A 27949-nucleotide genomic window follows, 5' to 3' on the forward strand; every position below is an offset into this window, starting at 1 on the left:
ACCTGGGCTGCCTGCTCCTCAGCAGCAAGGCTCTGTTAAGTGGCAGAAAAGTCAGCCTTTGTGGGGAAACTGAGGAAGCAGACGCCCTGGGCCACACTTCTCTTTCCCTCTGTCCCCAGCCCCGTTCCCAGCTTGCATTCCAGTCCGTCAAAGACCCACAGGCAATTTCCATCCCCACCCCCAGCTGTCAAGGTCAGACCCTGCCCAAAGCCCTCAGACAGACCTTTCTGTCTCTGGAAAGGGGGTGCTCCTCTCACTCACTCATTCTCATGCCACACGTACATTCATAAACTAGGGGGCTTGCAGGGCCCCATTTGACATCAGAGATTAGAGAGCCTAGGACGTTAGGGGCTATGTGCAAAGTCACAGAGCTGCCTAGAATGGGGCTCTTCTGACTAACAGTCTTCCCACACCCCAGCAATCCCTGCTTTTCCTCTTCTTGGGCTCCCTCATTCCCATTGCCCTACCTCCCCCCTACACACACACACACACACACACACACACACACACACACACACACACAAGCACATGCTGGTAAGAGGCAAGATCTAGCCCTTCTGCCTTGGCCTTTGCCCCCTCCTTGGCCAAGCGACATGCACGCCCCGCTGGGCAAGGTCACAGGAGCCGAGGAGGGTCTGGGCCTCCTGAGGCTCGGGCTGTGTCCTGCAGGGGCTGGGGTAGGGCGTGAGAGTGAGAGCCTGTTTCCAGGCTGACCCATCAGGTCAGGGGCCAAGGGAAGCCGAGTCTCATACCCCAGAGAGATGAACCAAATTCAACCCAAAACATGGAGCACCAGACACCTCTGGCCCAGACGGCAGGTCCACGAAAGCCCCAGAAGCATGGGATGCAGGCTGGATGAGCAGGAGGGAGGGAGGGTTTAGGGGACAGTGATGCTGGTGGGCTCGAAGGTCTGAGATGGGTTGTGGAGAGGGGCGGGAGAGAGAAGGAGTCTAGTTCTGGGCCGGTGCAGGGGACACGCGGGGCCTGAAGCCGGCTGGCCCGCTCTCGCGCCCAGGAGGGCACCGGCCTGGCTGCGTATCGGGAGGCGCTAGGGCCTCGCGGACGAGCTGGCGAGGGGAGGGCGCCCCCTCGGGAAGGCGGGCGGGGTCTGGCGACGGCGGGAGCAGCGCCGCGCTGAGCTGCCTCCATCCATGGCACGAAGCGGCGGCGGCGGCGGCGGCGGCAGCAGGATCCCGGCGCGATCCGTTAGGTCCCAGCCCAGCGCCGAGAGAGCCGGCGACGCGGAGGGGCCCGGGAGCCCCGCGCTGACACTCGGGGCGCGCCGCGCAGGGCCGCCCGCTCCGCGCTGACAGCCGCGCCCGCGTCCTCCCCGCCGGGGCGCGCGCCGGACATGTCCCCGGGGCGCGGCGGCGGGGACCCCCGGGCTTGCCTCCGCCCAGGGCCCCCTGCCCCGCCCTTGGGCGCCCCGGGCCCCTGCTGAACACGCCTCCCGTCCGCCCGGGTCCCTCCGGCCCGCGCGCAGCCCGGCCCCAGTGCTGTGGGTCCCCGCGGGGCTATGGGCTGATGGGCGCCGGGGGATGCAGGATGCGGAGGGCGCCCGCGCGCCTGCTGCTGCCGCTGCTGCCGTGGCTGCTGCTCCTCGCACCCGAGACGCGGGGTGCGCCCGGCTGCCCCGTCCCCATCCGCAGCTGCAAGTGCTCCGGGGAGCGGCCCAAGGGGCTGAGCGGCGGCGCCCCCAACCCGGCGCGCAGGAGGGTGGTGTGCGGCGGCGGGGACCTCCCGGAGCCCCCCGAGCCCGGCCTCCTGCCTAACGGCACCGTTACCCTGTGAGTACCCTCCTCGGCCGCCCGCCCGAGCCGACGGGAGGACGGACGGGGACTGGACGGGAGGGGCGGGAAGAGGGGGACGCGGGCGCCACCGCCGCTGCAGACCTCCCGACGGACGGAGTGCCGGCGCCGAGCAGCAGGCTTGGGGGACCGGAGGAGAGGTTGGGGCTCCGGAGGGTGGAGGGGAGGGGGGCTTCGAGGGGCCGGCGCGACCCAGAGAGAGGGACCGCGGGCGCCCACTCACCTGCGCAGGTGAAGGGGAGTGAGCGCTGGCGGGACGCCCGCGCCCCTCGAGGTTCCAGCCCGGGCTTGTGTGGCGAACTTCGGGGGCCTGGGGTGGGTGGGAGGGGTGGAGGGAGGGGGAGGGGGGACGGAGAAATCTCTGGAAAGGTCGACGCCCGCGGCGCAGTCGGTGGCTGTGGTGGTTCACACCACGGACGCGTCTCTGGTCGGACGGGAGGCATCTCCCCGGTAGACCCGGCGGGCCAGGCTCCTCCAGTGGGGGGCGCTCCAGACGCTCCCCGAGCCTGGCCGCCCGGCTTCTAGCCGGCGGATCTGCTTCGGGCAGGCGGGAGGGTAGCTCCGAAAAGTCTGTCCTTGGGGTGCAGGCGCCTCTGGTCTGAACGGGACCCCGGCGACCCGATCCCTCTGGGGTCCCTCTCCCGCCGCGCGCATCTGGGGAATGAGTTCTGCGCTGGGTCCTGCACCCTCTCTCTCCCATCCCTCCCCGGCCTATGGCACCAGCTTAGGCTCTTTCTCGATTGACTTTTTAGAGCAAAGATTTCCACGAAAGAAACCTGGCGGAGGGGGTGGCGGCTGCTTCCCAGCCTCCTTCCGTCGTCCCGGTTCCTTTCCCAGCCAGAGACTTAGGAAGCCCTCGCTTTGCTGGCAGCCCGACCCCAACCCTCCTTGATGGGGGTCTGAGGTCCCCGCAGCCGCAGGAGAGTTAGCGACCCCTCCCCACCCCAGCGACTTCCTGCGCGGACCACGTGCTTGGAGCTCCACGCACGCCCTGTGGGGTGGAGGGTCGGGCCCTCGGCGGCCCTTTCCTTTCCCTTTCCTGTCCTGGGTCCAGCCTGCCAGCCGCTTCCCCTTCCCTGTCCTCCTGACCCCAGTGGCAACCGTTTCCCCTACGCCCCTTGCCCGAGTCGGGGCTGGCTCACAATCTCCCCGATTGTGTCCAGAACAATACAGTACCGCCTCTGGCTGGGTGCGTTCAGAGGCTGCCCGCTTCCTGACAGAACAGGACCGGTCAGCCTCTGACGTTGGCCGCCTGGCCTGCATTTTCTCCAGCTGGCGTGTGTGTGTGTGTGTGTGTGTGTGTGTGTGTGTGTGTGTGTGTACACGCGCGCATCGGGGAGGTGGAGGCGGTATGTCTGTTCTCTCCCACCTCCCAGCAGCTCAGAGATGTGGCCATGGCCTGAGAAGGCAGCTGTGGCTGCTCGTTCCAGGTCCTGCTGCGTGTCCACTAGTGTCGAAGGGTCCAGACAGGCCTGACATTCCCCAGCCCACTCAGTTCTGGAGGAGGAAAATGCTTGCTGTGCAGAGTAGCTGGACCAGGACAATTCAGTTCCGAGAGGGGTACCTGTGTATACACTGGATCTTGTGGCTGTGCCCACCCACCTGGGTAGGGTGCTGTCTGTTTGTTGGGCTTAGGGAATCCTAAGGTACTGAAGGCAGAAAGAAGGGGGCGAACATGAAAAGGTGGCTTAGCAGCGGTACACATCTTAGAATGATTTGGCAACTAATCCTTTCCAGCCATGGCTAATTCCCACCGACGCCACTCCAAGGTGAGAGCGGGGCCAGCTCTGGGTGAGAATATATTGTGACAGGGTGGCAGCAGGCATAACTGCCAGCTCATCTTCCCACACCACCCCCACAGGAAGAGCCCCCTTTCGTCCTAGGCCACTGACCTGGCTGGTTTAAGAGACCTTCCAAAGGAACAGCCCCCTGAGCCTGGCTGGACATCCCCAGCTGGACAGGGAGGGCAGACAGGCCAGGCCAGAGAAGACCCTGGGTGCCCCTGGCCCATCCACCTGGAGTGGGACTGAACCACAGTGACTTATTTCTTAGGTTCTTCCTCCCACCCCCCTCTACCCCCACATAATCCTGATCCTGATTGCTGCCCACCTCCCACCCACCCCCCACTCTCCACCCCACCATGCTGGCTCCTAAAGGAAAAAGAAGCCACGTTCTTCAGCAGAAGCGGGGCAGGATTCTCTCCCCTGGGCTCAGTCCCTCCAGCACAGCCATCCCTACCCCAGCATGCATCTTGAGGGAAGAAGGAAGAGAGGCCTGGAAAGGGGCTGCCGCCTCAGCCTGGCAGCAAGGCAAGAGGCTACGAGCCTGAGAACCTCCTCCACACCCTCCCAAACTCCTCCTCCCTGCTCTTTTTCATTTTCCACACAAATTTCCCCTTTCACCTTTTTGCCTGTCACCTGGTGCAAAAAAACAGGCCAATCGTTTTTGCAGTGGCTTTATCCTCCCTCCTCCTCCCCTGCTTTCCTCCAGAGTGGCCACCAGACCCCAGACCCTCCACACACCACCCTGCTGAAAGGTCCCCAGGGGAAGTGGGACTCCACCTTGGGAAGCCCAGCAGGCACTGGGTGCTGGGACTGTTCAAGCCAAGAAAGTGCTAGAGAAGGTGTCTGTCTGCAAAGACCTCACTCAGAGAAGGCCTGCCAGCAGTTCAAAGGCTATTTACCTCACCCAAAGCCCTTCCACCTCCACCCTATCATCTCAATTTCTGCCTTCTGTTTTTGTAGACTGCATGCCCCCTCCCCACCCTTCACTTCCCTTCCCCCCTCTAATGGATTTTCATTCGCAGTTTTCCAGGAAAGCAGAGCTCTTGGCTTCCTTCCTGATCCATCTGTCCCACCCCATCCCACCCCATCTTGAGGCCCAGTCCGCAGGACAGCTGTGGGCACTTATGCTCCTGTCCTTTATGGGGGGAGGTCCCAAAGGGGTGGCTTATCTCAGGGAGGACGTGGGTGTGGGGGGGAGATGCAGTCCACTGTGAGCCTTCCACCCACCCCTGGGCAGCAGCTGACGGGCCTGTTCTCTGGTTCTCAGCTCTGGCAGTTAGAGTGAGGGGGAGGGGGCATTCTAAGGAATTCCAGGGAAGGACTGGTAATAGATAACTGCCAGAGGAAATCTCCTAGGAGGACATCCCAGGATATCAGAGCAGCACCCCAGAGGATACCAGCCAGTGTCATCAATTCCTAGACCATTTGCACTGAAAGGGGCCTTGGAGATCAGCAAGTCCAGCCCCCGCTAATAGTCACCCGCTGGCTGGCTCACAGCAACCTCAGGATTGGTCAGCTTCTCCCAGCGGTCTTCTCGGCCAGGGACTCACCGTTCACCTGGCTAGACTTGAGACCCAGTGGACCCAAAAGCTGCTTTAAAAAAACCCTGTTCCTTCCCAGCAGGACCCAGGCCCTTTTGACCTAGGAGCATTCCAAGGCTGGGTGGGGAAGGAGCCAGACATGGGACAGGTCACTCAAATTCTCCCAGAGCCAACAAACCCTCATCCATTCAGCCTCCCAGTTTAGGGGAATGGAGGGGGCATAGGGGAGGGGGCATTTGTCACACAGATGTGCCTCACCATGGCTGGGTTCCTTTGCTCTGAGTTGGGTGTTCTTCAGAAGCACCATGGGGGGAGGGGCGGCCCCTCCACAGCCCTTGCTCCAGCCTCAGGGAGGTGGTTCTTGAGCACCAATCTCCCTCCGGACCTCCAGCTCTGGACTGAGGCCTCCCCTGAGTGCCCCTCACCCCAGCCACCAGGATCCAGTTAGGGGAGTTTGGGACAAAGTGTGCCAGCTGCCATGCAACATAGCCTGAGGGGAGTGGAATGATGCTGGCTGGAGGGGCGGGCCCAGGCCAGCTTCCCCACCCCCTTCTCCTCCAGCCTCTTTCCCCCATATGGTTCTCATAAGGTCTGGGCTCAGAGACAGCAGCCAGAGGAAGTGGCTGTGTACAGAGAGCTTTTGTGAGGGGAGGAGGGGGGAGGGGGAGAGAGCGGAGAGAAAGAAGGAAAGAAAAGAGGGAAAAGCAGAAGTGGGAGGAGGCCAGGACACTCCAACACACTCCCGTACCCTCCAGTGGGGCAAGGTCTCAGCTGCAACACCCCATGTGGGGTTTGGGACCCAGCCCACCTGAAATGAGGGGCCCAGAGGAGTCTAAGTCCCTCCCTGACTCTTCCCACCTACCTGCTAGAGGAGCTGGAAGTCTTGGGATCCCCTGCCCTTAGGGCTCCCCCACCCATGCAGGATGTCAGGGCCCATGGTCCCATCTCAGGGCGAGCACTGGGCAGAGAACAGATCCCTCTGGGGTTCACTGGTTGCGTCCTCATGGCACCAGAGAGACTGAGGAGGCCATGAGCTGAGCTCCAAAGACATCACATATAATTCAGCCGCCAGTGGATCCAGGACCCAGAATGGATTATTTGGCCTGAATTATTCAGAACTGGGGCACGAACCCAGCCATTCCTGATCCCCTGGGAATCCCTTCCTGCTGGCTACCATGGGTCTTCCCTCAGTGTTGGGGTGGGGGCAGCAATCCCTAGCCTTAGGGGTGAGTCTGAGAATTTCCCCAAAGACAAAGGCAAACCAGTGTAATTTGAACCTAACCAGAAATTGACCCTTAAATTTGGGGTCATGTTTTTAATGGGAGAGAGTGTTTCTAAGTTTATGCCACATGGGAGTCATTGGGATCAGAACCCTTTCCTGAAGGAGAAAACGTTCCAGCCACCTCTGAGTCGATCCCGGGCCTTCCATTCTATGGGCTTTCCTCACCAAAGCCCAGAGAGGGGAGGGGAGTTCCCCAGTGCCACACAGCCTGGACCTGGACCCTTCATTCCCTCACCATCCTGAGGTAGAGACTGCCCTGTGCCTCCTTGGGATCTGACTGAGAGCAGGGGAGGAGAGAGGAGGGAAGTGGCCCTGGGCTGAGGAGCCAGAAGGAAAATCCGGTATCTGCTAGGAAGGGGCTGCTTAGAGGGGCTGTTTATTTTCATTCCCCCAGCCCAGCCGCTCTGTTCTATTTAGAGCTCAGACCCTGACAGGACAAGGCTGCCTCCTCCCCTTCCTCCCTCCTGCGGAGGGGGTGGGGGGGCATCCTTCCCAAACTCCAGCACATTCCTTTGTTTTTAGGACTGGGTGACAGGGGTCGGGCAGCAGAGAAACTGGAGTTAGCTAACCTGGGCAGCCTCCCAGGTCCCATCTTTCCTGGCCCTGGGAGTGGGGAGGGGCAGATGGGGGAGCAAAGGGTGTGCAAGATGGATGGGGCCAGGTGAGGGGCAGGGGAACCAATCTGTCACAGAGGAGCCAGGAATGGGGGAGAGGGAGCAGCCTGAGGAGGGAGTTCCAGCCTGAACTTGAGGGGCCAGACATCTCCCAGCTGGGAAGGGAAGGCTGAGCGCCCCCTCCCCCCAGGGCCCTTTGCCTGCTGGGAACTGGGTAGTGAGGCAGAAACCCTAGACTTCAGGCTCCCAGAGTCTCCGTGTCCAGGATGGGAAAGGCCATCAAATACTCTAAGGGCTGCGAGTCTTCAGTGTAGACCCATCTTTTACAGAGAAGAAAGCCCCAAGAGAGGGGCTAGCCTGCCCAAAGTCCTAGCCAGACCCCAGGGCTGCTGGCCCAGTCAGCCTTTTCCCACACTGACCAATGAGATGTCATCCCTGGGGACAGCAGGGGAGATATGCTAAGGATTTGGGAGCCAGGGAAAGGGGGCACCCACCCCCAATGATAGCTTAACAAGTCAAAGTGTACTTAGGGGACCACTGTCATCACTCAGAGTATTTGAAAATAGACTCACCCAGAAAGAGTGGGACCAGGTTCTCTGAAGCATTCCTCCCGGTGTTTGCTCTCCCTCTCCCCCTCAGCTTCTGGACTATTCGCCCGCTGTGGTGGCCCAGAAGAGCTGTACTTGGAGCCGGGTTAGCTCCGAAGTGAGCTCTGGCAAGCCTGACTTGGGATGGGGGTGGGGGTCGGGGGAGAGGCAGGAGGAAATTGCCTCCTGACTTGGGAAAACCAGGGTTCAGCATGGACTGTCTAATGACCACCCCACCTTCCCTGGACCCCTGTCCCTCCAGACACCCATCCATTCACTCAGCCAGTGCCTGTGCTGCGCCCAACCCCAGGCCAGGAGGTGAGAGACCTGCTCTCTGCCCTCCGGACCCTGGAATCTTGTTGTGGAGATTGGATACAGACTCTCAAAGGAAGACAGGATCAGGGCCTCAGGGCTCCCAAGGAAAACTTCTGGCGTGGAAAGACGAGAGATAATTTATACTTATGTATAAACGACTGATAACAGATTGATCCTTTCAAGTTTACTTATATTTAAAAAGAAACTCACGTTCTTCACTCAAAATTTTGACTCCCCAGTGGTGAGATTTGGGGCCATGTTTGGAGGAAGTGTTGAAGATGGACCGGAGTAACTTCCCAGCTTCCTCAAATCAGATGCACATAAACATTCCAGACACATCTCCTGTCTGACACATCTCCCTTCACCTTCCATGCATGGAAGAGTGTAGACACTCTGTCTCATTTATGCTCTCATTCACTGGCGTTCTAGTGTGCTGCACAGGGCTGAGCACACAGTTGGTGTTAGTGTAAGTTTGAAGAACACATGAGTGAATGCCTAGGTGTGAATGACCACAGCTAGGGTTCTGGGGTCCCAAAAATCCCCATCAAAGCACACTGGCCACCTACCACCAACACCTGCTCACCAAGACAGGGTGCCTTGTAGAGAGGATAGGTTAGAGAAAATGAGACAAGAAAGCCCCATTCATAGAAGCCATTCCCAGACTGTTTTCTCTCTTGACCTTGACCTCAGGCCCTGCCTGGACAGCCCAGTTTCAAAGCTGAAGCCAGAGGCTGTCTCAGGACATGACCCTGTAAACCCCGGGGAAGGAAGGCCCTACCTGGCTCTCCTGCTAACCAGTAGGGGTTCAGGGTTGACTGGACAGACTTCCAGCCAAGGGACAGGATCACGGAAAGGAGAGGAGTGTTGATGTCCTCTCCAACATTTATGTCCCCTGCAGTCAGGCTGAGTGGGCATGAAAGGTCGCCTTTAGCCTGAGGGTGTGCATCCAAGCAGAGCCTGTGGACCAGAGGCAGTCTCACTTCTGGAGAACCTACTGTCCTATCCCCCACATCAATGTGCTCCCCCATCCTTCATGACACATAACAATTATGGCTAATTGGCAGAGTATGATATTTGGTAGTTATTTAGTTCATTATGCATTTATTCATTTCAATTTTGTAGCAATTATATTTCAGTGACAGTGATGATTTTTTAGGTTTTAGACATCTTTGTGAGCTCTGGAATTGCTCGAAGGCTCTGGGCACTGTACCTGCAGGAGCGGCTGGGAGTCTAGCATCACTTTGACGGTCAGGGTAGATTATGGGCCTCGGGCCATTTTGGTGTCAGCAAGCAGACCACCTTCCTCCCCTCACCGGTGGTCTCCCTAAGGCACTGCTGAGGTGCCAGCGGCAGGTGTCGGAGACGGGGCCGTCACAGCCCAGAAGGCCTTGGTGATGGCCTAAATTCCAGGCTCAGACTCTAGAGAGCATAGATCCAGTGTCCAGACCTGCGGTCCTTGCATCTCTGTGTTGGGGCGGGGTGTCTTACATGTATGACTCTTCCTGCACATGGGAGAACCATTTGGTTCAGGCAACTGCTGGCCCCACGCCCTACAGAGTAGTGCCCACATGACCCCTACAGGGTCATCTTTGATGTCAGGCTGCGATCTGGTGAGTTCCTGTGGCTTCCCAGAGGCCACAGGGCCTCCCTGTAGACGCCAGCCACTCGCTCTCCTGGCCTCTAGCCTCATTAGTGGTAACTCTGCTTGCTTCTGTTCCCTAAAATAGGACCCTAGCTGGGAGACAGTTCTGAAATGGACTCAGCATGCCCCCTCTTCTTGGCCAGATTTCAGACTCTGGGGTAGAGAACAGGGGACTCCAGGGACTGGCTGCTTCTCTGTGAAAATGTGATGTTGGTTGGTAGATGGGGGGAGGGAAGGTAGGAAGAAAGAAGCTGAAGGTGCTGGGTGCGCCCTAGGCCTGTGAGGTGGGGCTAGTGGTTGGGAGGGAAATCCACCTGGCTGGCTCCCAGTGCTGTTGCAGGGCCAGCGGCTGGTGCAGGCCCAGGAAATGTCTGTCTGGTAGTTGGGGGAAGGGGGTTGTTAAATGGGGCCAAGTCTGGCGCTGTGTCTGCAACACTGGAAAGAACCGTGGGACTGAGGCTCCCCCTTCCCTGCCCGATTGTTGGGGCCACCCTGCCTGTCTTCCTCCCATGAGACAGCCTAGTGTGGTAGGAACACTTCTCTCCCCATTGGGCGAGGCTGTGTGTGTGTGTGTGTGTGTGTGTGTGTGTGTGTGTTCATCTAGCCCACTAGCAGCCTGTAACTGCCAGTTTCCTACCTGCCCATAACAACGCCAGACCCAAATCACTGCTCTCTCCTCCCTCACCAGACGCCCATGGGCACCTCCAGAGAAACAAACCGACAAGCATAATTGAAGCCATTCTCTGGAGAATCTGAGTCTAAAGTAAAATTTCTCAGCCCTGTCTAGGTTGTTAAGGCCAGAAGGTCCAGTTCTGGGTATCTGGGTATTGAATCATGCAGATGTCTGCCTGAAGTCTGTCCAAGGGTTGGGAATGCGGCAGGAGGGGCCCATTGGAGCAGGATGAAGTGTTGTTTGCTGGTGGCCTGCTTCTGTGGGTGGCTTAGAGGGTGGGGGATCAGGAACATGTTCTCTGCAATAGGAAAAAACACCTCATTTCAAGAGGTTGGACTTTGCAGCCGGCTAGCCACACTGGAAGCGTGGCTGCGGCTGACCCCTACCCTATTCTGCCCTCCACTCTCCAGCACAACAGAGGCTGCCTCAGAGAGCATGCAGGGCCCTGGCCTGCAGGGGCTCTTGATTCAAGGTGGAGAGGGTTGGGATGCAAGAGCTGAGCTGATCTGGGCAGGAGGCTGGTCCTCACCTGCCTCAGGGGCTGGTCCCTGACCCTTTGCTCTGCTCCCACGCCACCCCAGTTGCCTCAGTTTCTCATGCAATCCAGACTTCCTCCTGGGAAGGTGCTGGCCACAGGGAGACTAGATGAGGGTTAAAGCCACTAGTCGCAGGTGGCCCCTGAGCACTTGTGATGTGGCTGGTCTTAATTGAGGTGTGCTGGAGGAGGAGCATACACATCAGATTCTGAAGACTTATTACAAAAAAAAAGGAAAATATCTCAGTAATTTTATATATTAATTACATGTTGAAATGATAACATATGAGTTAAGTGAATATTAAAATTTAATATTTTTATTTAATTTTTAAACATTTAAAAAATGTGGCTAGAAAAACATTTAAAATTACATATGCAGCTTGCATTGTACCTCTATTGGTGAGCTCTGGGTTAAAGAATTTGGAGTTCAATGTTAAAAGCCAAAAAGTCTGGAGAATGTGGGATATTCCCCCCCCCCCCCCAACACCATCTCTAGATGTGTCTCTAGACCAGTTCTCAAATTAGGATCCCAGGTTTTAATCTCAGGGATTTAGAGAATTTTTAAACACAGTATTCTGTTTTCAATTCAATGATCTTTTAAAAATTCTTTTGCAGATGAATTTCAATTAGAAGGCATTTTCATAGGATAAGATTTTCATGTCTAAGGTCAATGTTTCTCAAATTGGAATCCTCGGACATTTTCTCAGGAAATCAGATACTTTTCCCTCCCTTGGGCAGGTCCATACTCAACCCAAGTTTAAGAAATCATGTTCTCAGGCCTCTGGATTCGTAGATGGCACTGTGATCATCTGGCAGCTCTGTTCCTCTGTCTTTTCATACTTCCCACCTCTCCTCTTTGCCCCCCACCCCTATCAGCATCCCCATCCTCTTCCTTTCCCAGGAACCCAGGGAAGGGGCAGTCCCTGGGAGAGACCCCTGGGATTGCGGGGAGGCTAAAAGGGATGCCCTTTTCCCACCTTCTTCCTGACATTCCCTGACTTTCCTAAGGATACTGTGGGGCCTTCTTGCCTTCTCTAACTTTTGATGCAACCTCTGAAGCTCACACGTGGGGTATATGAAGGGAATGAGCTGGGGAAGAGGCAGGCTTTTACTTTCATTCATTCTTGTATATGCCCTGGCCAGGGATTGAATCGAAACCTTGGCGTATCAAGATAACACTCTAATCAACTGAGCTACCCAACCAGGTTCAAGGCAGGCTTTAATTTAAAAGTCACACCATCAAGAACCAGTCACTCACCCTGACCCCATTAGGGCCTGAATGAGACCATTAGAGGCAACAAGAACTGACAAGACTATTTATGTTTTACCAGCACCACCTGTAATGTGAAATAAAACTATCTATCCTAATCCATAAAATGAGAAGGGTTCATGAAAGTTCTAATTGCTCATATAGTGACTACTGTGATGTACTTTTGGAAATACCAAGATAACGTTGTGTGTGTGTGTGTGTGTGTGTGTAGCACCTTGGAAACCCAGCATCACACAAACTCCTCTCCCCGCCACCTGACCCCTGCTCCCCCATCCCACCCCACCCCCACCAAACTCCTCCCCACAGTCACCCTTCAGGCCCTACTGAGAAATGCCATTGTTGGAGGGATCGCTAGGTGTTAGGTGGGGACTAGAAGGACAGGAAGGGTCTATTTGGAGAGGGATGGAGGGAGGAAGGAGATGAGGGCTCCACCCCTTCCCACTGACCCAGAACCCTTCCACTCTTGCCTCCATGCTTGCCATTGTCTGTTCTCCAGAGCCTCTTGGAGTAGGTGGGATGTCAGATGTCTGGGGTCCTCTCACTGCCCTGTTGATATAGTCACCCACCCACTCCCAGTGAGCTTTGGGGCAGAACTCTTTGACAGCCCCTCTCATGCCTGTATCAGCCACTGCCTGCTCCCTTACTGTCCAGCTCCAAGGCTGCCCACTCAAGAGAAGTCCCAAGGCCTCTACCTCTGGCCTTTCCGGGTCCAGAGGAAGCAAAGAAGGGAAACCTTTGCCTCAGCCCAAGGCAGGCAAGAGTTGGGGTTGAGAGGCTCATTAAAGCGTTTAATAAGCAATTAACTCAAGAGATGAGCCCTTTGGCTGGTCTGGAACTCCCTCCTCCCAGTGGGGTTCCTGGCAGAGAAAGGCTGAGTGGGTGGGCGGAGTGGGTTCACACACTTGGCTGGGGCCTCTTTCCTCCTCCCCTCAATACAAATGAGTAAATAAACAGCTGGGGCGGGCAGAAAGGCTGAGGCCCCGGGGAAGCCCAGGGCTCTATCCACTTTCTGTTAAGGCTGCAGGACAGGTTTAGGGAGGCAAGGGCACTCGGGCCCTCCAAGTTGGGGCCTTTTCCGGGCTGGTAGTGTCCCCTTCAGGTGAGATCCTCAGCTCACAGAGAAAGTGCTGTAGACCCCAAGAAGGGGCAGCTCCTTCCATCTGCCTCCACTCCTACTGGGCTTCCTGTTCCACCTGCCAGAGCCCTGACCCAATCCAGGTCATTCCTCACCTCTGTCCTCAGGATATTGGGCTTAGGGCTTGGGCTAGATAGACAGAGCTGTGGAGGGCTGGAAGGGGTGCTAGGGGCTGAACCCGGAAGTTCCAAGATATAAAGGAGCATTGCAACTTCACATCTATTCACCTACCCACGCGCATACAGAGTCCTAAGTCAGACCCAGGCCGTAGGGCAGTAGTTCTCAACCTTGGCTGCACATTAGAATCACCTGGGAATCTTTTTAAAATACTGATTTCTGGGCCTCATCCTCCGGAGATTCTGTTTCTTTGTTATGGGGTGGGGCCACAACATTATTAACAAAGAAACAGAATTTCCGGAGGATGAGGCCCAGAAATCAGGATTTTTAAAAGATTCCCAGGTGATTCTAATGTGCAGCCAAGGTTGAGAACCACTGCTGTAGGGGGACCCAGGGCAGGTGAAATGCCTGATTTGGGGCTCACTGTTGACTAGTCTGCCTGAACCATTTGCTGGCTCCTCCCTATGGTCTCCTGGAGCTGGTGGTGGTCTGCTGCCTTGCACAACTTTAGGTTGTGCCATTTATACAGAATGCAATGTGGCTGTAATTGTGAAACTGGCTCCCCACTCCATCCACACTTCCCAGCTGTAACGGCACATTCTCCTATCTGTGTTCTCCCTCTGCCTTCAGGCTCTTGAGCAACAACAAGATCACGGGGCTCCGGAATGGATCCTTCTTGGGACTGTCCCTGCTGGAGAAGTTGTAAGTGCTGGGGCGAGGTGGGGCATTATGGTCATGGGCAAGTTCAGGAAGGATGAGGAACGCTGGTTGCTAAGGGACCCCACAACCCAGGAACTGCTGGCCAAGAGTCAGACCCACTAGGACCCTGCCTAGGACTTGACTCCCAGGTGGAAGGCAGAGAGAGGTTGGTCTGAGAGAAAGACCAGCTCCTTCACCAGTGACAGCAGAGAGAAGTAGAGAAACCTTGCTGGTCTAGGCAGGGAGGAGCTAAGGGAGGCGCATTGGCACTCTTTAATGAATAATTAGCTACGAAGGCTGAGCCTCTTAGTTGGCGAGAAGCCTCTGCCTCCTCCCAGCTGGAGGCCCAGCATAAAGAAAGGGCTGAGGCAGGATTTAGTGTGACTGGGACTTCTTTCCTCCTTCCCTAAAAACAAATCAACAAACAAAGCCCTGAGGGGCCAGAGCCCTGGGCTGAGGGTGGGGATAGCGGTCACATCGAAATCTCCATGTACCCACACCCCTTCTCCTTAGTTTAGAGCTGCAGCTTCCATCTGTCCATCCGCCCTACAGACCCAGGCGGGCTGGGGTTGGACTCAGGAGGGCCCTGCTAGCCCACAAGAAACTTCTTCCCAGAGTTGGGAACTTGACCCGGTCATGGGCAAGTCACTTAACCTGCCAGATGAGGGGATTGAACCAACCCCTCTGTCAGTTTTCTGTTGAGTTGGCATACTCCAGGATCCACAGCCTGTATGACAGCTCTGGGTCCTGTCTCCTCCACAAAAGACCTGGCCTCCCATCCTACTTGGAGACTGAGCCCCCCCTTCCATCTGCCCCTCCTCAAACCCCTCTCTCCCATCTCTGCTGCCACCCTTCTGGGCATTCCCAAGTCCTCCAACAGGATCCCTGCCCCCTCTAGTACCGTTTTGCCTAAAAGGCTTGGATCAGTGAAATGGAGGATACAAAAGAATAAGGCGGCAAAGACCCAAAGAGATGACAGTCTAGTGAGACCACAGACAATGCCCTATGTATTAGAATTAAGTAGGATGGGGTTTATGTACGTCAAGTCCAAAAGAAGGATCAGTGAAGGCTGGAAAGCTCAAGGGGAATAGAGATGCAGTAACTACATGACAAGGAGTTTAGATCTTTAACCAGGACAACAACCTTATGAGGTTGTCTCTATTACACCCACCTCACAGGGGAGGGGATGTCCTCTCCTCCAACCCCCCCTCCCCACGCAGTGAGGAAAGCTTGATTAGTGGTTTGGTTGGTGGGGGTGGGGAGGCAGAGCATGGTCTGTCTGATCTGGGCCATTCTAGGCGTGGGAGGGGGTCTTGGGATGTTGACCTTAGTGTCGACACAGCTCTGTGACCATCTGATCCTCTGCTCTGCAGCTCACAAACAGGGTGGTCCAGGCAAGGAGAAAGAGCTGCCACCGAGCTGTTATTTAATGTCTCCTTGGGCACCAACAAACAGGGCAGGTTTTATCTTCCCTGAGCAGTTAGCATTTGGGAGTCCGATTCCTCCGCTCAGCCCAGGCGCAGTCTTAGAGGGCCGACTGGCAGGAAACCAGACTCTCCTTCCAGGATCTTTGGGAGGAAGACAAACCGCAGCTGCCTCTCCAGCCCTTTGCTTTGCTCCACAAGGGCCAGTCACCGCCCAGAGACGTTCTCACTTCTCTTAGCACAAGCAAGCGCCGCTCTGAGCCTCTCGTGGCCTCGCTGACATCTTCCCATCTTTACCCTTTCGGTTGATCAGTCAGAGACCCACTGGGTCTGCCCCCTCCTCATCCTTCAGTCTCATGAGGATAGAGCTTCTGATGAAGATGAAACGATGGCCTTTTTCTTCCCACCCATGTCAACATACTGAGTCAGATGCCCCTCCTCAGCACTGTGACTCTGGTCACCACAAGCAGGTGCATGCCAAGCATGGGAGGCAATCCAGAAAAGCGGGAGAATAGTTCAGGAACAAGGACTAAATCCTGAGTCATCTGAGGTGGAGGGGTGCTGGGCATGAGGAAGAACCCTCAGGGCCCGAGTTTGAGCCCCTGCTCTGTTAGGAATCATTCTAGCCATTCATTCTAGAGAATTTTATTGAGCCCCTTTACTTATTTTATTATTCATTTATATATCACAAATCTCCCTTATGTATATGCAAAGCTCTGTCCTAGGCATTGGGAGTGAACACAATAGACCAAGTGCCTGCCCTCATGGAACTTACCTTCTCTTGATGGGACCCAGAAAATAGCAAATAAATGTATATTGTGTCAGGAGACAATAAGTGCTACAAAGCAAAACGAATCAGGGTAAGGAGGATAGAAAGCAATTGGGGGAGCAGGCGTTTTATGTAGTGAGGTCAAGAAAGGCCTCGCTGACAAGGTGACTGGGCCTAAGACTCAAGGGATGGGGGAATGGGAAAAATCAGAAGGCTGGGGAGAGCAGCAGTTGGCAAGGCCCTCGCGGCCAGAGTATGCCTGGCGAGTCTGAGGAACAGAAGGGCATTGTGACTGGGAATTGGTCAGAGATGAGGTCAGAGAGATGCAGGGGTGGGCGCCAGGTTTGGGGCCTCAGTTTCCTCATCTGTGAAAAGGGGGGCAGTGGGGATAGGGTGATTTGTAGCATGCATTATGGATTTAAAATTCTATGATCCTGTGTGTGTGTGTGTGTGTGTGTGTGTAATATCCACAAGTGCTGCATGTGAAGGAAAAGATCAAAGAGCAAAGTGATGTGGCCCGTTATTCCAAAGAAGGGGAGACCTCTGGGCCGAAGGATGGAGAGGCAGTGCAGGGGCTGGAGGACCCAGGGTCTCCATCCTGGTTGATCATGACTGTATCAGTCGGGATTCTCCAGAGAAGCAGAATCAGTCGGAGATGCGTGTATGTGTGTGTGTATCTTTCTATAACGTACTAAAGGCCTGGTGCACAAAATTTGTGCACTGGGGGGGGGTGCACTCAGCCCGAATTGCGAGAGGATGCAGCCCAGGCCGAGTGACCCCACCGGTGCACAATCGGGGTCGGGGAGGGATGCAGGAGGTTGGCCAGCTGGGGAGGGACCGCAGAGGGCTCCAAGGCATGTCCGGCCTGTCTCACTCAGTCCTGATCAGTCGGACCCCAGCAGCAAGCTAACCTACAGGTTGGAGCATCTGCCCTCTGGTGGTCACTGCATGTCATAGTGAGCGGTTGAGCAGCCTTAGCATATCATTAGCATATTACGCTTTGATTGGTTGAATGGCAGACTGGACGACTGGACACTTAGCATATTAGGCTTTTGTTATATAGGATAAATAAATTGTTTTATTTTATTTCTTTATAAAGAAATTTATTTTAAGGAAATGGCTCACATGATATGAGGGCTGGCAAATCCAAAATCTGTAGGGCAAACCCACAGGCTGGTAAGTCAGGCAGGAGTTGATGCTATAGTCTTGAGACAGAATTTCTTTTCAGCTTTTGCTATTAAGGCCTTCAACTGATTGGATGAGGCCCACCACATTATCAAAGGTAATCTCCTTTATTTAAAGCCAGCCGATGTGGTTAACACCTACAAAATGCCTACACAAACACCTTCAGATTAGTGTTTTGATTAAGTTACTGGGTGCTATAGCCTGGCCTAGTGGACACATAAAACTAATCACCACAAACACTATCCCACTATCTCAGAGATGGGAGAGGGCCTGGGCCCCCACTCCTCAAGACGCTAATTTATCAGGTTGGAAGGGGCCTGGGAATTTCTTACAAGGTATGCAGGCAATTCTCATGCTCATCTGGGGTTGGGAACCAGTGGACCAGATGACCCGTAGACTGTGGGCCTATTCATCACAAACGAGACGCCGTGGCCTGGCGTACAGTTGGTGCCAGGAAACACTGATCTCTCTGTCCTGTCAGGCTGAGACGTCCAGGCTTGGGCAGCCGAGCCCATGGCAGCTTAACATCCCACAGTCCAGAGCAGCAAGTCCTGTGGGAGGGTTGGGGCCTCGACTAATAACTGAAGTAGTAGGTCTGGGCTGCTCCAGAAAATGCTGGCAGTGCCTCCCTGTGCCATGGGCGAGGCCCCCCTCTCTGGATTCCACAACCCCTCAGCATGGGCTAGCCTGTTTGTTGCCCAGAGGAAGGATTTCTGGGATGGGGGTGGGCAGGCTAGGAAAGGGCCCAGAGCTTTACTCTGGGATTGAATCATGCCTTTGCCATTTACCTTTTGGGTGCCTCGGGTTCCTCGCCTGGAAAATGGGGCAACGCGTTTCCCTGACAGGTTGTCATGGGATGCGTTCCTCTAGGGCAGTGGTTCTCAACCTTCCTAATGCCACGACCCTTTAATACAGTTCCTCATGTTGTGGTGACCCCCAATTTCATTGTTACAAATTGAACATAATTAAAGCATAGTGATTAATCACAAAAACAATATGTAATTATATATGTGTTTTCCGATGGTCTTAGGCGACCCCTGTGACAGGGTCGTTCGACCCCCAAAGGGGTCGCGACCCACAGTTTGAGAACCGCTGCTCTAGGGCGAGAGCCCGGGACAGCAGGGACTTCCAGGCATTAAATGGCAATTCCCTTCTCGGAAGTGTTCCAAGTTACAAGATGTTATACGCCCCCTCGTTGCGTGGGATTGTCCAGAGCTCCCAGCCTGCAGCAGGCAGTCATGTAGATGAAATGGAGGTGCTGAATGCGCTAGGGCTGGCCCATTCCTCTGGCGCCTCGCCTCTCGGCCCAGATGCCCCACCATGCGCAGTCCATGGGGAGCAAGCCACTGCGCGGCTTCCCGGGGCTCCGAGGGCGCCCCAATCACAGTGAGAGCCCTGGACCAAGTGGGCCACAGGGCACACAGCCCCGGAAGAGGCCGCGAGAGGAGGCTGGCGTGCGAGCGAGTGACTGCGTGGACACCGCCCCCAGAGGCTGTGCGCTCGGAGGGAGGGCCCGGGGCGGGGAGTCGCGCAGCCCCAGGATGATTTGTCATTGCCTAATGAGATTAATAAGCCCGGGGGGCTGGTATGCAGGGGGATGGGCTTCTCATTAGAAGCAGATGGTCATGGGAATGGTGGCAAGTGGGGTCCGGGGGTGGAGCGCCGCTCACCCGCCAGGTGGTTTCCATTAATCTGTAGGCGGGGCCAGGGGGGCGCGGTCCCTCCTCCCCTTCCCACCCCCCTGGCTTGGGGAGGAATGCGGCCGGGAGCTGCCCTAGGCTCTGGCGCAGCCGAAGGCCCAGAAGGGAGGCTGATGGGTTCAGGGACAGCCCTCCCGCTTGCTGTTGTAGCTCCATGTCTGGCACAGGGTATGTGCTCAATAAATACCTGTTGGATGATATCAGAGATGAGAGGGGCCTGGGGCTTGAGGGTGGGAGGGAGCCTAGGACCATCTTGGCTTTCCTCCCGGCCACCAGACCTCTCCCTCTCCCGCACCCCCCCTCCCGCCCCCCAAACAGCCCCTATACCTACGGGGGTGTTTTAAGCCCCTTCTCAGCCAGGCCCCGCTTTCTAGTGAACCCTGGAAGTCCTGGAGGGCCCGGGGAAAGCTGCTCTGCAGCCTCCAAACCAATAATTTGGTTTTCAAACCCACAGGCAGGGAGGTCTGCAGGGGCTGGAGGGAGCCAACTTCGTGCCGCCCCACCCTGTCCAAGCGTGGTGCACGCGCACGCACACACGTGTACACACACACACACACATACACACGCACACACACACAAACATACACACGCACACTGTTACACAAACTCACGCTCAATCTCTCTTGACAGTTTTAGTGAGATATAATTTACATACCATAAAGCTTGTCCAGTTAAAGCATTCAATCCAATGGTTTTTAGTATATTTACCCAGTTGTGCAATCATCATCATAATCTAATTTTAGAACATTTTCATCATCCCCAAACCTTGAATCATTAGCAGTCACTCCCTATTTCCCAGCCCTAAGCAACCACTAATCTACTTTCTGTCTCTGTAGATTTGCCTATTCTGGACATTTCATATACATGGGATTATGTGTTTTTTTGTAACTTTTTTTTGTAACTTGCACTTAGCATAATGTTTTCAAGGCTCATTCATATGATAGCATGTATCAGCACTTTATTCCTTTTTATGATCGAATAATATTTCTTGTGTGCCTATAGCACATTTTGTTTATTCATTTATCGGTTGATGGACATTTGAGGTTTTTCCACGTCTGGGCTTATTGTGAATAATGCTACTATGAACATTCCTGTCCAGGTTTTGTGTGCGGATGTATGTCCACTTCTCTGGAATATCCACCAAGGAGTGGAATTGCTGGGTCTCATGGTTACCCTAACTGTCATACTGTTTTTCCAAAGTGGCTGCCCCATTTACACTCCTAGCAATAATGTACAAGGGCTCCAGTCTTTCCACATTTTCATCACCACTTGCAGTTGTCCTTTTTTAAATATATTTTTATTTATTTTGGAGAGGAAGGAAGAGGGAGAGAAAGAAACATCAGTGATGAGAATCATTGATCAGCTGCCGCCTGCACGCCCCCTCCTGGGGATGGAGCCCACAACCCAGGCATGTGCCCTGACAGGGAACTGAACCATGACCTCCTGGTTCATAGTTTGACACTCAACCGCTGAGGCACCCTGCTCAAGCTTGTCTGTCTTTTTTTACTGGCTGTGAAGTGGCATCTCATTGTGGTTTTGATTTGCATCTGCCTAATGACTAACAGTGTCATGCATTAATTGGCCATTTGTATATCATCTTTGAAGAAGTGTCTATTCAAATCCTTTGCCCATTTTTTTCATCTGGGTTGTCTTTTTATAACTGAGCTGTAAGAGTTCTTTATCAATTCTGTATAGAAGTCCCTTTTCAAGCATATGATTTATGGAAATATTTTCTCTCATTCCATGGGTCGTCTTTCACTTTCTTTTAAAAAAATATATTTTTATTGATTTCAGAGAGGAAGAGAGGGAGAGAGAGCTAGAAACATCAATAATGAGAGAGCATCATTGATCGGCTGCCTCCTGCATGCCCCCTACTGAGGATCGAGCCCACAACCCGGGCATGTGCCGTCCAGAATAGAACCCGGAACCCTTCAGTCCACAGGTTGACGCTCTATCTGCTGAGCCAAACCAGCTAGGGCACCTTTTACTTTCTTAATGGTGTCCTTTAAAGAGCAAAAGTTTTAATATTTTATTAAATCCAACTTATCCATCTGCTGTTTTGTTGCTTGTGCTCACACACGCACTCTTACGCACTAAGCTTCCTGAGTTTCTATTTTCCCCAGAAGGGTAGAGGATATGATTTGCTCCCAGAAACACACACACACACACACACACACACACACACACACACTTTGGCCATGGGTGGGGGTGTCCGTCTACTCCATATTGACATCGATACAGGGAGAGGAGTGTGCTGAGTCAGGGGAGCCTGGTCAGGGCTGGGCAAGTGGTTTGGGGGAGGGGAGGCTCCATCCGTACCCTGCACCTCCTCCAGGTTCCAAGACCACAGCTCTGTGGAAGCAGAGGGCAGAGAGATGCCACATCACAGAAACATCTGTGCATCCTCATGACCTCATCTAAGAAATGAAGGGATCAGATTAGACAATCCAGAGCAGGGGTTCCTCACAGCCCCTGAAATCATATGCACAATGTTGGGTGTATGCATTTTTCTGGGGCGGGAGTCCATCCTCAAATTTTCAAAAGGTTGTGCTTAGCAATTACGGTGCAGAACCACCGACCTATGAGGGCCTCATAGGTCTGAAGAAATTGCCCAAGTTCTGGCGGAGTGTCCCTTCCTGCTGCTGGAGAGGGCACCGCCCCGGAGCTGCTCAGGGACCAGGGACCAGGGACCAGATCCCATGGGGCTGTCAGAGCTCAGCCCAGGTCCGTGCCCCTCAGGAGAGGACCCAGGACTACTGGTCTGGGCGAGCCGGCCAGCTCCCAAGGGCACTTGAGGGGCTGCCTTGGTCGCCCAGGAAGCCACTCTGCGGGTGAGAGGTGGGGGGGGGGGCGGAAGGAGTGCCAACACTTGGTGGAAGCTCCCCTGTCAGTAGCCCGGCCTGGCTGGGCTGCAGGAAGTCCAGGGCAGGAAAGTGCTGGAGCGAGCGGCCGGCCGCCTTGCTCCCATCTGCAGAGCATCAGTGGGGCAGGCGGGTGGGGGTTCCCGCGGAGAGGAGGGCCGGAGGAAATGAGAATAAACACAAGCGAGCTAGAGGGAAGGGGCGGGGGGCTGCAGCCTCAGCCCCTTGGCAGCCCATGAAGGGAAGTGACACAATGAGGAATGTGTTTCCCTCTGCCGTCCCCCGCACGGGGGTGGGATGCAGAGCCCTGAGAATGGCCAGACCCCAACAGGGGCCAGGGGGCACACGCTGGAATAGCATCGGAGCGGGGGTGAGGGGGGGGGGTGAGGGCGAGGGTCTGGGCAGCAAAAGGGGGTGACAGGCAGGAAGGACAACCCTGGGTCCTCTCCAGCCTCCACTCCGCAGGGTGTTCCAGGCCTGCGTGCTTGCACGTCCCCTGCGTGTGCCCGGCCTGGGGCACCTCCCAGCACGCCTGCGTATGGAAGCCTTTCCCCTGGGAAGCTGACCCCTTCTGGTGGCTTCCCTTCTTTCCCAAGGGACTCCGGGCTATGGAGACTGGCTGAGTCCTTGGTATGAGAGGAAGCTGGGGTATGAGGACCCTGGGCCATGGTGTTTCATTGCGCGCGTGTTCTCTCTCTCTCTCTCTCTCTCTCTCTCTCTCTCTCTCTCTGTCCCCAACTGGGACGGTCAGTGGGAAAACAGGCCCCCTGGTGGGAGGGCACCTCCCCATCCTGGACACCCATTTCCTCTCCTCCCAGCAGGGAGCTGGCTCCGTTAACCCCCTCCTGCCCGCAATCCAGAGCTGTCCCTGAGGCTTTGGCAGGAGAGTCTGTCCCTCATTCTGGGCTGGAGAGTGGCAGGGGCTCCACTATCTTCCGTCCCGGCTGTGCCCTGCTGGAGCTCAGCCCGGAGTGGTACTTCCCTTGCCACCTTCTCTCAGCCTTGTGCCTCCTCAGAGACCCTGGGGGGAGGCGGGCACAGGACTGAGCAAACCTCCGCCCTGAGGGGCCTGGCACTCGGGTGGGTGATTTATGGCCTTGCCTTGGAGTCCGGGGCCCTGCGACCAGGTCAGCATCCATGCAGTCATCAACCCGCTGCCCGACCTGTTTCCTCACTTGTCAGCTGGAGAGACTCGCAGGATAGCCATGAAACACCTCCGACAGCCAGGCAGGGGAGATTCCATCTTTGCAGAGCACTTTACCATAGACTGCAACACCCATTTTGAAATGATTCTCACAACCGCCCCATGAGACACTCAGGGCAGCGCAGAGGTGGAACCAAGGCCTCCCAACCCCGAGCCCAGTGCTCTCACTTCTTGTTCACACGCTCCTCTTCCTGCTTCCTCATCTGAGGCCCTGGCATCCCTTCTCCCGGCATCTACATCCTCGCTCGTCTTCCTGACCAAGTACCCCTTACGCCAGGCCGGAGGCTGCAGAGACGGGTTTGAGGGGCAGGGGCCTTCATCCAGCTTCCCAGCCAGTGCTAAGGAGTGGCGGGATGTAGGAGGAAACTGAGTCCCAGCACTTCCTGTGACAGGGAGGCTACCAGGCCCCAGGGGAGCGGAGGGAGGGGAGCGGGGGTTGGGCAGAGCCCGAGCGGTATGAGGGCCTCCCCACTTTCCTCCTGCAGGGACCTGAGGAATAATGTCATCAGCACGGTGCAGCCGGGTGCCTTCCTGGGCCTGGGGGAGCTGAAGCGCTTGTAAGTGGCATGTCCTGCCCCCAAACCTCCCAGCCCTCCCGTCATCCCTGCAGAGAAGGCCCCATGGATCCCATGAGCAACCACCCCACCTACTCACCCACCATCCCGTCTTCTCACCCACCCATAGCGGCCCCCCTCCCCACACAGCATCCTGGCTGGGGGCAAAAATTTGAACCCCCAACCTCATCTCCTTTTTCACTCTGCTTCCCACACACAAGCCACACTTTTGTGTCCCTCCCAAGCGGCTCTGTGTGCAACCACGTGGCCTGCTGAGGCTGTGTGTGTGTCTTTCTAGAGATCTCTCCAACAACCGGATTGGCTGCCTCACCTCGGAGACTTTCCAAGGCCTCCCCAAGCTTCTCCGACTGTGAGTGAGGGGCGAGGGGCGAGGGAAGGCTCACCCCAAAGGATGGTTTGGGAGGAGGAAGGCAGCTCCAAACCCTTACAGGTCCCTGCCTGCTCTTCACTCCCCGCTCCTCCCTCTGGCGCCAGGAGACCCTAAGATCGGCTCTCACTGTTCCCTGTCCCCTGCAGAAACATATCTGGAAACATCTTCTCCAGTCTGCAACCTGGGGTCTTTGATGAGCTGCCAGCCCTCAAGCTTGTGTGAGTATCTTTTCCCAGCCCAAGGACTCAGACCCCGCTTCGTTCCTCTGCCCTGGAGGGAGGCACCTGGGCACCTGACCACAGTGGCCAGCCTGTGAGTAGGCAGGACAGACAGTGGCTGAGACTCCACCGTAGTTGCCTTCCCATGATTGCTGGGCCGGTGCACACGGACCCACGGTTGCCCTCTCCAGCTCAGTCCCTCCCTGGGGCTCCATCCCCACTCCGGGAGCCCACACTCCTCTGCTCCACTCCGTGCCCTCTACCCACTCTGCAGGGACTTCGGCACCGAGTTCCTGACTTGCGACTGCCGCCTGCGCTGGCTGCTGTCCTGGGCCCGGAATCACTCCCTGCAGCTGTCCGAGCGCACGCTCTGTGCCTACCCCAGTGCCCTGCACGCCCAGGCCCTGGGTGGCCTCCAGGAGGCCCAGCTGCACTGCGGTGAGCAAATCCTCACCCTGCCCGGGACCCTGCCCACCCCTCGGGCCCAGGCTCCCTCCTGAAGGGCCTGGCCGCCTCCAGGCTCCCTCAGCATGAAGTGTTCCTGGGTGGTGGGCAGGTTCTCCCCGGGCATCCTTTCCCTCAGATCCCACTGGGGGTCACCTTCCATCAGCTTTTCTAAACTTTCCTTGGGCCTGCTGCTTTATGTTTTCATCTGGGGTGCCGTGTGCTGTGGAAACGAGAACTTTTACTAGTTTGTCCTAAACCAGTGGTTCTCTACCTTCGGGCCCTTTAAATACAGTCCCTCATGTTGTGACCCAACCATAAAATTATTTTCGTTGCTACTTCATAACTGTAATGTTGCTACTGTTATGAATCGTAATGTAAATATCTGATATGCTGGATGGTCTTAGGCGACCCCTGTGAAAGGGTCGTTCGACCGCCAAAGGGGTCGCGACCCACAGGTTGAGAACTGCTGTTCTAAACCCTCCTGCCCCTCGCCTTTGCTCTTGTCCTTGGAGGCATCCTCCTGCCCCCTGTCCCCACCCCCCCTCAGGCCCCAGACAGAGGAGGCCCAGCCGGGCCCCTCCTGGACTCTCCCACACTGTGCACTCAGGCCCCTGCCCTCTCCTCCCACAGAGGGGGCCCTGGAGCTACACACGCACTACCTCATCCCATCCCGACGCCAAGTGGTGTTCCAGGGGGACCGCCTGCCCTTCCAGTGCTCCGCCAGCTACCTGGGCAACGACACCCGCATCCGCTGGTACCACAACCGGGCCCCCGTGGACAGCGATGAGCAGGCGGGCATCCTCCTGGCCGAGAGCCTCATCCACGACTGCACCATCATCACCAGGTAAGGCCCCGCTGCCCCTTCCCAGCCACAGCACCCATGTCCCGCCCCCCAGAGAGCTGTGCCCACACACGCTCCTGGGAGTATGCCACCTGTGTCAGAGTGCGCGTGTGCGTGTGTTCATGGAAGGCCAGGGCTACGTCAACAGTCCAGATAAGGGATAAAAATTAATTGCCTAATAGAGAAAATGATTATATCTGACATTTCTTTAGAGCTTTTACAGAGTATGCTATAATGGCTCTCACCTGTGTTATCAGGCTCACTCTCTCCAATTGACTTGTAAGATGTGGGGAGCCGCTATAGGATTAAGCCTCGGACTGACCTGTTGGCAAAGTCACAAACAAGTCCCAGCTTAGAGGGCACAGTCCCCTGAAGCATAATTAGGCTTGACTTTTTGACGCTCCCTAGATCTTACCTGGGAAGCTAATGGGCTGAGGGAAGTGCAGCAAGAACAAGAACAAAAACAAGTGAAACTCACAAGAACAGTGTAACTATGGAAACCACTACCTTGTTTACCTCTGACTATAAAATAAAGGCTCAGCTTGCCTCCGGATCTTTCTCTGTGGCCTCAGCCAGGCACAGGAAGATCCACGGAGACTAAAGAGAGCTAGAGAGTTCTGAACGCTGTCTCCATGTAAAACATTCTTTGCCGACTCCGTCCACATCTTTGGGAACCCCTGGACCCCTGGGGCTGGACCCTGGCGGTAAGACAGCTATTACCTCCATGATAAAGATGGGGAAAGTGAAGCTCAGAAAAGCATTATCACAAGGCCAATCAGAATGAAAGCAGTATGTCCTTGTGTCCCTCACTCAATTGAAGAATAAACAACCTGAAGCTCATCCTACACACCCTGGGGCAGGGCGCCTGTGGGTGGCCAGGCCAGGGGTGCTTAGGGGGGTGGCGTGGCCCCTGAGTACCTCACCGAGCCAGCCCTGCCTGCCTGCTTGCAGTGAACTGACCCTGTCTCACATCGGTGTGGGCGCCTCAGGCGAATGGGAGTGCTCCGTGTCCACGGTCCAGGGCAACGCCAGCAAGAAGGTGGAGATTGTGGTGCTGGAGATCTCTGCCTCCTACTGCCCAGCCGAGCGTGTCGCCAACAACCGAGGGGACTTCAGGTTCGGTGTGCTCAGCTGCCCCAGAGACCCAACAGCTTCCAACCCAGCCCCCCACCCCACCCCCAACTCCTGCATCTGAGACCACAGGTGACCAGGGTCTCCCATCCACTCTAAGTTGGAGAAAACACTCCCTTTAGTCACTCAGCTCCAAGTCCTGCTGTTGTATTCAGAGACCTCATCTTTTGTTACAACCATCTGAAATGTGTGGTGCAGGACAGAAAGGATTTTATTTGCTTCTTTACATTAATAGTTTACAAAGCTCGCCCACTTGAATATCACATCTAATATCCCAATGGGTCCCTCAGTTAGGAAGGAGGTATGATTCTCCCCATTGCACAGCTGAGAATACTGAGGCCCAGAAAGGGCCTTGAACTTGGGACTTGAACTTGGGACTCAAGTCCAGCCTCCATAGCACCAATGACAGCACTAGCAGAATAAATACAGCTAGAAAGTGGAGCTTGGGAACCCCTTGAAGGCCAGCCCCAAACCACTCTTCTGGATCCTTTCCTCAGAGGGTCCGGCATCACAGTTCTAAGGGGAGGGGTGGGGCCCTTGCCTTGAGGGGCCTGGGTCATTGGCAATTCCTGCCTCTGCCCCCAGGTGGCCTCGAACTCTGGCTGGCATCACAGCCTACCAGTCCTGCCTGCAGTACCCCTTCACCTCGGTGCCCCTGAGCGGGGGCACTCCGGGTACCCAGGCCTCCCGCCTGTGTGACCGAGCTGGCCGCTGGGAGCCAGGGGACTACTCCCACTGTCTGTACACCAACGACATTACCCGGGTGCTCTACACCTTCGTGCTGGTGAGGCCAGGACAGGGGGTGGTGGGCACCCCATCAGCTCCTGTTCCAGGGACCGGGAGGGGAGAAGCCTCAATGCTCCTCTGCTCCCTGGGTGTGCACCGTGAGGGGCTCTTGCTCTCCTCCAGCTCTCCTCCTTCCAGGGGATTCAGACCCCCAAGGCCACACTCAGGAAGTGCAAGCCACCCCAGCATCTTCACCCCCCAACACAGCAAGGGCAGCCTTAAGGGGGACAGCATGAGCCAGCCACTGTGCTTCAGCCAGGGGCCTAGACGTGGGTTGCCTTGAGGCGTGATGAGCTCGCTCCTTACTCTGCCTGCTGTTTTGGTTAGACCCAGCTGGTGGGCCAGACCCTCTCCCCAGAGCATTAGCACAGAGGAGGGGCCCCCAGGGGCAATTCTGGAGAAGGAGGAGAAAGATTGGACTATCCACTATCTTTCC

The 27949-nt window shown here is 55.8% G+C and overlaps 1 protein-coding gene across 1 annotated transcript in view; it reads left to right on the plus strand.

Moving 5' to 3' along the window:
- Positions 1–1524: 1524 nt before the first annotated feature.
- Positions 1525–27949, plus strand: part of ADGRA2 (adhesion G protein-coupled receptor A2) — a gene marked incomplete at both ends in the record, with an annotated part of 33259 nt that continues 6834 nt past the window's right edge. The window contains 9 exons of the mRNA XM_081084672.1: positions 1525–1787; positions 13934–14005; positions 23631–23702; positions 23998–24069; positions 24237–24308; positions 24583–24746; positions 25386–25599; positions 26548–26712; positions 27313–27511. Of these exons, the coding sequence (XP_080940798.1) occupies positions 1525–1787; positions 13934–14005; positions 23631–23702; positions 23998–24069; positions 24237–24308; positions 24583–24746; positions 25386–25599; positions 26548–26712; positions 27313–27511 (1293 nt within the window). The remainder of the gene's footprint in view (positions 1788–13933; positions 14006–23630; positions 23703–23997; positions 24070–24236; positions 24309–24582; positions 24747–25385; positions 25600–26547; positions 26713–27312; positions 27512–27949) is intronic.

Source organism: Myotis nattereri (assembly GCF_964212035.1).
Source record: "Myotis nattereri genome assembly, chromosome: 2".
Lineage (NCBI taxonomy): Eukaryota > Metazoa > Chordata > Mammalia > Chiroptera > Vespertilionidae > Myotis > Myotis nattereri.